Source organism: Rhincodon typus, chromosome 9 (genome assembly GCF_021869965.1).
Source record: "Rhincodon typus isolate 14 chromosome 9, sRhiTyp1.1, whole genome shotgun sequence".
NCBI classification, from domain to species: domain Eukaryota; kingdom Metazoa; phylum Chordata; class Chondrichthyes; order Orectolobiformes; family Rhincodontidae; genus Rhincodon; species Rhincodon typus.
In genome coordinates, this window is record NC_063340.1 from 61292899 (window position 1) to 61302318 (window position 9420).

Consider the following 9420-nt stretch of genomic DNA (forward strand, 5'->3'; position numbering starts at 1 on the left):
GAAAAAGAAACAATTCTTTAAGCAAGTCTAACTGCACTACCAGCAGTCGATACTGTATATTGAAACAAATACCAATAGCAACTCAATACAGTGTGGAGCTGGAGGAACACAGCAGGTCAGGCAGCATCAGAGGAGCAGGAAAGTCAATGTTTCAGGTTTACACCTTTCATCTGATGAAGAATGTAAGCGCAAAACATCGACTCTTCTGCTCCTCTGATGCTCCCTGACCTGCTTTGTTCCTCCAGCTCCACACTGTATTGACTCTGACTCCAGTGTCTGCAGTTCTTGCTATCACCAACAGCAACTTCTTTTAAAAAAAAAACAAACAGACAGTCTGGAACTGTGCACAATTATCACCAAAATAGCAAACCTGCCCAAAAACAATTTGTAAATGATCCAAGGAAACATTACCAAAAAAATCACTGTTAGAACTTTATTTTAGCTGCACAGACATAATTGAGACTGCACACCATTTGCACAAAATATTATGACAATGGTGAATAAGAGAATTCCTCATTAGTAAGATTGACATAGGTCCTGATGGTCTTCGTGGCAAGTGAAAGAACTTCCAGGTTCCACCATCTGTGGCATTATGTTCTATTCACCCTAATCAATTTTAAACACATTTTCTCAAGCATATTACATGATTCAATGTCAATTTCTAATAAACCTAATGTTATAATTCAGCAGAATCCTGGGCTCTGGAATTCTCACCAAATCACAGATTAAAACTGATTGGTCAATCTCATGTCCAAATTTTAGATAAACTGCTAGAAATAAACTTAGAAAGCAGTAAACAGGTTACAACTGTACAAAGGACTGTTTGCTGGTCCTGGAGTTGAGCATTTTAGAATCACATTAATAGGTTTTTTTCAGTTGTGTTTTTTGGGCTGGGCTGCCAGAAAGAGTGCTATCAAGCAGTAAATGGTCCCGCCAATTGTCAATGCCATTGTAGTCCTGTATAGTAGTCGATCAGGGACACCTCGCTTCAAATGTACAGGCAAACCATCTGGCTTCTGGAAAGCAAGCATAAGAGCTTTAAATTAATAGAATACTATACATATAAAAGTTAACACAACAATCATGCTCGTACATTAAATATCTTTGTCCGGATTTACTAATGTTCTCTCTAACTTAGGAGGCTGCTGAGCAACCTACAAGTTCCCACACACAAATACAAGTTACACCCTGTGAGCTGCCATGTATATGCAACTGAGCAAATTAAATTTAAAGGTTCTGTGCGCATTTTCTTTTGAAAGATAAGGAACATTGATTTTGACTCTCAAAGTGTGCACTCAATGCATTTGTGATGGTCCCCCAAACTTTTATAGTTAAGACAAACATATTAATATTGTATTCTAGAAAGATGTTGGGGGTTGGGACTGGGAAAATAAAATAAAAACACCTGAAATATATGATCTTTTATATGATGTTAGTGTTCTTGTAGAGGGATCTGGGGTCCAGATACATTTTAAAGTCACAAAGGATCTAGGTAGAAAGTAGAGAAAGAAAAACCTGTTTGAAGAGTCAACAACCAGAAGAAAGAAATTTAAAGTCACTGTCAACAAAACCAGAAGTGGGAGTGCTTAAAGCAATAAATAACCAAAATAAGCCTAAGTCCAAACAGGAAAAAAAAACTGCATTTAACAAGACAGGAAACTAGCACTTCACAATGGTGTGGTATCATTTTCTGAAAAAGGCTAGTTATTACGACATTTCCACTTCTAAACAAAAATAATCAGCTTCAAGTGTTTTTAGAATCACGATATAACAATACATGTTATAACTAAAGCCTAAAATATAGTTTGGACATGAACTCCACACTCTCAAGAGATGTTTTAGTTCTGTACACAACCAAATTCAACTTGCTGCCAACTATTTTGTCTCCAACAATTATTCAAGTTAACCTTCAATATTCACAATTACTATTGCTCATCTGAAGTGCAACTTGAACCTATGACCTTCAGACTCAAGAGACAAGATGTTCCCACTGAGCCACTGCAAACACCTATAAACTTACACCTACAAGGTAGATTGTGGCAGAAGCTCCAGAAAGAGTTCTTTTAAAAAGTGACCAAAAAGGCAAACCCATCAGGAGCAGACAGCAGTAATTGTTGACACCTATCATTCTTAGAAAATTGTAACTTTAGCCAGCTCTATTATCTGGCACAATTCCAAATACACATTGTTCAAAAGGAAGGTTGTTACATATCTATTAACACATCAGCCAGTTTAAGTATTTCCTTCTTTGAACTCAAACACAAGTAAAATGTTATTTCAGTATAATGAGCGTTTTTTTTTAATAAAGTATTTTAAGCTGTAGATAATTATATTGCACTAAAAACTCAGCTATGGAACAGTTCAGGAAATCCCATGCAGTTAATTATTCTCAAGTACAGATATTATAATTGCCAAGTGTTGGAAATAACGTATATGAGAAAAACAACACTGCAAAATGCCACTGTTTCCCTGAAAAAGTGACTATGATTAAGAATCTGCAGCTCCTGCTGAGTGTTGAAACATACATTGCTGAGGTGGCATCCAGCCAAACTATAGTAATCTAAAATTTGCTTCATTAGTTGGTCTCTATTGAAGCATAGATCCAGCTTACATAAAATGTTGTCATACATTCAATTTGAACAAGTGGAAACAATGGACAAAATAGAGTGGAACCCAATTAAAGTGCAGACAATGCACAGAGACATTCATCTGGTGCGGCCAAAGTCAAAATTCAAAAGTTTATAATATTATATTGTTTCTTAGATTTCTTAGAGAAAAGCAGGTCACGTTGTTGCTTAACTTCTTTTGAGCGCAGATGAACATCCTCAGTAACTGATGCACCACGCAACTAGAGGTAGAACTTCATGAACGTGCATGAAAAAATATTCATCACGCTATCATGACTCCTCTATGCAAGACCATAATGATCCCCTATCATTTCCAAAACTCTTTGAATTTCTTAAAAGACCGGAATTCCTTAAAATTCCTTAGAATGCCTTAATTATAGCAAAAATATTTCAAATTCTAGATTCATACCTGAAATATTTGCTGGAAATCAGGCACCTTATTCCGTCCTAAAAAGTGCATTCCTCCTCCTTCCAATTCAGACATGGTTTTTGTTGGCGTGGCAAAAATCATAGTGGAAGGTTCTGTAGAAACTAGAGGCTTCAACCCCTTTATAAAACATTAAAAATAATCAGTGAAAGATGTGTTTGCAGTTAGGTAAATTATACTTCTTAAAAAAAAAAATCACAACTAGATTAATTAGGGCAGGGTTTTTCAAGATTCTGTCTTCATGGACCGCATTAGCACATATCATATGAGGAGAGAAAGACACACAAAAGATATATGTATGTCCTTATGACTTTTCATAAATTAATTGATAATATAAACTGAACATAAATTTCTAATTGGAGTTTATCCACCAATTCACGTGTATCGCACTGAATCTACCACCATTCAGTAACAGTAAAACCCACACAGACAGCACTTCATTTGTTTGTGCAATTTTACTACTAAATACACAAAAAGTGGCTAAATTACAAGAATACATTGTAAATGAATCCCAAGGTCCATAGTCAATGATACTGTAGTATCCAATTTATGTTAATTATGTACGAAAAATGTGAAATGATGCATGGATTCCCAATTAGCCATTACCTTAGGGTCACAAATCAGAACATTCTTATCTTAAGGACCCTGAAGTAATGCTTTGCTTGAAAAGCTCCACTTAAATAAAATTACACATTGGCTGAGCATAGTTTAAAATCATCATTTCGTAGTGCAGAACTTTAGTATTGTTGGAAAAAAGAAATATTTTGTTGAAGCTTTACATCTTGCACTCATCAGGGCAATTCACATGAAAACAAATTCAAGAGGAAATTCAACACATGACAAATAAAGGATATTCTAACATATGACATGAGAAAATGCACCAATTAATGATGATTGACAGATAACTGCCAAATTTAAATTTTAAGCCAGGCAGGTTGACCGATTTCTCAGGGCAATGCCCTAAGCAATGTTTGTCATTTTTCTCATGCAATTGGAACAGAGGGCAGTGCATGTATATGCTCTTTCTGATTGCAAAGAACATGGCTCTGTGTATTAATATATGTGGCTTCCAGTATGTTCCCTTTGAGCCCATTCAACAATTTTAAAATTTGTTGTAATTGCTTCTATGGTAATTACAGCCTCTACCAGAGTCCACTTGCCAACCAATCTTCACTCTCCTCTCCTGCATTATAAATGATGGTTTTCCCCTCGAATTGGTATTGCTGTGAATTGTCCTAATGAGTGCAAAAACAGAACAGCCTTGACTAAATGTGCATTCTGCAGCAATAGTTCTAATTGTCAGATAAACAACTGTACTTGCTCTCCAGCTATGGGACATTTATATTTGTTTTAGTTAAGTAAATATATGACTAGCAAGTAATAGTTGCTTTATCTTAATCTCTGATTCATTGATACATGTGATGGCTCATGAAGTCATTTTTGCATTTCAAAACTTTGCTGTTTCTTTTTAATCCCAGCTCCTTCCTTTTTAACTCTCATTTTTAATACACTTCCTACACTTTAGTTTACACACTTATCTTTTCATCTGTAGGCCTGAATAATTTTTTGGCTAACTGTCAGTCACTTTAAGTTCGGTGCAGTGATTCTTGCCACATCTTACTAAACTTACCACATTAATCGGAGTTTCAGTCTTTATGACAGATAGCACATTAGATTTCTATCCCATGTTTCGACCTGCCATTCCCGGATAATTCTCCGAAACCTCAGAATTATCCATCATTTCTAGCGCCAGTGCCAAATTTCAAAAACCGTTGCGCACCAGGACAACCAGAGCTGCACAATTGCTGATATTTGCCCCAAATTGGTGCTCCACTTCGAAGCCAGGATCCTTGAGCTCCTGCGGGACAAGGTGGTGCACTGGCAAGAATTTGTCTTTCTCCCATGACCATCAGTACAGGCCATAGCACCAGTCTATGGCAGCCTGGTCAGAGGTTGTCACCCGGGTTAGGGCGGTTTCAACCATCAAGAGGAATGCCCAGCACGATAGGAAGAAATTCAATGTCCTTCCATACTTCAATACCTTAAGTGCCACCATCCTCTCTCTGATACCTCATACTCCCTCATCTCTGCTACTGTACCCAGGTCCCACTAATGCTCATCCTCTACTAGTCTCTCTAACGCATACAACATCTTCCCCACTCACCCTCACACACCCTAACCTGCTACATCACTAACACTGCACGCCATCTGCACTGCCTAAACACTTGCTCAGGTCATCTCCAACAGTAAAACTCTGTCATCCACTTCCAGCTTACAAAAATTGGTTTCAAGTTTTAGTTAAATATTAGATTGATATACACAACTATTTTCCCTCAGATTTACTACACTGTTTCATTGCCAAAAATGACACTGTGACATACAGCACATTTAGACATCTCCTACGGGATTCCTCAAATCATTCAAAGATACCTAAATAAGGAACAGCTTTTTGCAACCACTTCCTAGATGCACGATTAATAGATAGGGATTGAACAGTGCATGCAGGAGACAATTTAGGTTGCTAGATCAAAGATAATAGACTTAAGTGATCGTATGTTGGCTTAGTCTTATTGAATGATGCATTTTAAACATTAAGACCACTAGCCCATAAGATGAAGAATAGAAGTAGGTCATTCAACCCATCACGTCTGTTTTGCCATTCAATTAGATCATGGCTGATCTGATAATCCCTTTTGCGCCTTTCCCCCAGAACCCTTGATTCCCTTACTAATTAAAACAAATCTGTCAAACAAAAATGAATATACTTTACAACCATCCTTGAAAACCCTATGTCAAAAAGTTAACAGATTCACTACCCTCAAGAGAAATTCCTCCTCATCTAAATATGTGGCTCTTTATTCTGAGACTATATTCACAGGTTCTACATGCTCTCAAAAAGGAGAAACCACTTTTTTCAATTGGCCCTGTCAAGTCTGATTAAGAATCTTGGATGTTTCAATAAGGTCACCACTCAATCTTCTAAATTCCAAAAAGTACAGGCCCAACCCTCGTCAACTTCTCTTATAAGACACAGTCTCTCCATAATTGGGATCAGCCTACTGAACCATTTCTAGACTTCCTCCAATACCAGTATCTCTTTCCTTCGACAAGGGGCTCAAAAGTGTTCACAGTATTCCACCTGTAGTCTGATTACTGCCCTATACAGATTTAGCAAAAGTTCCATACTTTTATACTCCATGCCCTTTGAAATAAAAGCCAATATTCCATTTGCCTTCCCTACTACCCATTGAATGTGGGTGCTAGCTTGTGATTCATGTGCAAGGACTCCCAAATACCTCTATTCTGAGGCTTTCTACAGTCTTTCTCCATTTAAATAATATTCAGCTCCTCTATTCCTGCCAGTGTACATAACCTCACATTTTCCAACATTATATTCCATCTCCCGACTTTGTGCCCATTCCCTTAAGCTGTATCTCTATGCAGACTCTTTGCATCATCGTCACCCCTTGTTTTCCCACTTATTTATGTGCCATATAAAAACTGGCTGTAGTACATTCACTTTCCTCAACTAAGTAATTTTTATGTAAAACATTGATCTGAATACTTCAATAATAGTGACAGTGGAACTATCAGCATTTATCATTAGTATTCCTCTTAAAGAGGCAGCAATTTCAGGAGCCCTGCAAATCTGCTGTTGAAAGCAGAAATTCAGACTTCAAAATGTGACTGTAGCTTTAACAGATTGTCATGAGATGTTTTGAAAAGTTCACAAAATAATCAAGATTAAAACTTTCCAGAGGTTTATAAATTAACTTCTGAATAGTAAAAGTTAAATATCCAATGCATCTTTGCGATCTCAAATGCATCCTAGGGCACCCAGAGTGACAGACATAAAACCTGAAGCAGCAACATAGTTTGCCCTTTTGCCTGACATTGGCTCTAAATATGAAAAGTGAATGTAGAATGGAGTAACAATAAACAATTCAAAGATTGAATCGAATTCCACAGTGCATTTGTAACTCAAATATGTCAACCTGACTGGCAGTGCTTTTACAGGATAACAGTACTATCCAACTATTCTGGGCTCAGGAATTCTAAAGATTCACAACCATTGGTGTGAAGAAATTTCTCATCTCAGTTTATTTATTTAGAAATAACAACTAGTCCACTCAATCACTCTTCATAAGACAATCCTTTCATCCCAAGAATCAGTCCAGTGAATGTTCATTGTATTTCTTCCCTCCAGGATATGAATGTCTTGCCTTAGGCAAATAAACCAAAAAGTATACACAGTGGTCTTAGCAAGGCTCTACGTAATTGTAGTAAGACTTGTAGTAAAAGCAAATAGAATGCTAGCCTTTATTTCAAAGGGCATGGAACACAAAAGTAGAGAGGTTTTGCTAAACCCATATAGGGCACAAATCAGACCACAGCTGGAATACTGTGAACAGTTTTGGGGCTCTTATCTAAGAAAAGAGATACTGGCATTGGAGGCAGTCTAGATTGTAGTAAGATACTAACACTTCACTCCTTTTGCAATAAAGGCTGACACAGCACTTGATTCCCTAGTTGCTCATGGTAACAGAATATTAGCTGTGGTTTGTATATAAGGTAACCCAGGACCGTCTGAATACCAATATTTCACATTATTATTATTATTTTGAAGAAGATACTGTTTTTGATTTTTTCTACCAAAGTGAATACACTCAGAATTCCCTATGTTATATTCCCATCTAGCATCTTTTTGCCCATTCATTCAACATATTTATACCCACTCCATGGTCACTTTGTCCCTTCCTTCCAGGTTACTATTTCACCTAATTTTGTATTGTCCATAAACTTGCTTTACACATTCGATTCCCTCATCAGTGTCATCCGGTCTTATTCAATCATCTCAAAAGTGCAAGGTGAACATCAGGCAAGAATAGGACCAGGGTGGTCTCAACAATAATTGCTCCTACAGTTGAACAAGCTATCATTTTACATTCATGTGCAAAACTAACGAGTTAAGTTTCTCAGGTGGAAGGAATAACATTATTTTCACAGCCTCGAGACATTACAAAGCTTTTCAAAACCAGTGAAGCACTTTGAAAAATAGTCACTAAATATACTTTTATCAATTTACGAATTAAGTGTACGGGTGGGGTGGAGACGTCAGGTCAGAGTGACCTTGGTCATGAACAACTCACTGGTTTCCTTCCCGGTCATTCTGTCCCAGTAAATAAACAGCGGCTCCCCTACAGCGAGGTCAAGTGGGACACAGCTTTCTACGGGGACCGCCTTTACTTGTACGCAGCCATGTCTCCGACCCGCCGTTTCCTACCTGCGGGCAATAGGCCACAGACCCAGCCCCGCCGCTCAGTCTCTGCGTGAATCCGTTAAACTTGTAGAACATGTTCGACACCCGACGCCGGGAAACTGCTGCGACAGAAAAAGGAACCCAGCAGGGTCCATCCTCAAATGTCGCCCCGTACACACGTCATCACGGGTGTCTCGACGCCGCCTGAATGTTTCTGTCTTAGAAAACCTTCCTCGTCGAAACGGGGGTGCACTTTAGTCTCTTAAAAATTGAGTGTGACTTGAATAGTTGAATTTACTGTGTCTACCTACTGGAGCATTGAGCCGAGTCCTGTAACTTTGAAGGAAAATCGACTGCAAGGTATGTGGTTAATTGACAGGTCCAGGGAAGGTTGAGTTGTTTCCTAATTAACCAGTTCAGAGATGTTACCACTCACCTCGAGTAGGTGGGACTTGAATCCGGGCAGCAGAAGGTTATTGTTTACACCAAGTTGCTGTTTCTGATGAAGGGTCTAGGCCCGAAACATCAGCCTTCTTGCTCCTCTGATGCTGCTTGGCCTGCTGTGTTCATCCAGCTCTACACCTTGTCATCTCAGATTCTCCAGCATCTGCAGTTCCTACTATCTCTGAAAATTATGTAGTTGTCCACCTAATACTTCTCTTTCACTGATAGTCTTTTTTTTTGCCCATGAATGTTTACTTTTCAAAAGAAGTCAATCTCTTGAAAAGAATGTTTGGCAAAGGCCACTCTACCCATCTAGTCTGTGCTGCCCCACTGATGGAGCAATTCACCTAATGCTACTACCTTGACTTTTCCCCTTAGGTCTGTTATCTGAAAAGGAAAGAATAATGTAACGAGGCCCTTTAGAAAGCCTCAACTGACAATGCCTCCACCACACTGCAAGGCAACACATTCCAGATCCTGAGATAACAAGGTGTAAAGCTGGATGAACACAGCAGGCCGAGGAGCAGGAAGGCTGACGTTTCAGGCCTAGACCCTTCTTCAGAAATGGGGGAGGGGAAGGGAGTTTTGAAATAAATAGGGAGAGAGGGGGATGTGGATAGAAGATGGATAGAGGAGAAGATAGGTGGAGAGGAGACAGACCG

General features: G+C 38.5%; 1 protein-coding gene and 1 long non-coding RNA gene across 2 annotated transcripts in view; one reads left to right on the forward strand and one right to left on the reverse strand.

Annotated features, from left to right (window-relative positions):
• Positions 1 to 419: 419 nt before the first annotated feature.
• LOC109915244 (cytochrome c oxidase subunit 7A-related protein, mitochondrial) lies at positions 420 to 8471 on the reverse strand. The gene is made up of 3 exons (XM_020514859.2): positions 8339 to 8471; positions 3037 to 3174; positions 420 to 1016 (listed from the first exon to the last, which is right to left on the reverse strand). The coding sequence occupies exons 1-3, from the start codon at positions 8408 to 8410 to the stop codon at positions 873 to 875; spliced, it is 354 nt and encodes a 117-aa protein (XP_020370448.1). The 5' UTR covers positions 8411 to 8471; the 3' UTR covers positions 420 to 872.
• An 18-nt stretch (positions 8472 to 8489) lies between these two features.
• LOC125484006 overlaps positions 8490 to 9420 on the forward strand; it is an 8202-nt gene continuing 7271 nt past the window's right edge. The window contains exon 1 of the long non-coding RNA XR_007262867.1: positions 8490 to 8674. This is a non-coding gene — a long non-coding RNA (uncharacterized LOC125484006). The remainder of the gene's footprint in view (positions 8675 to 9420) is intronic.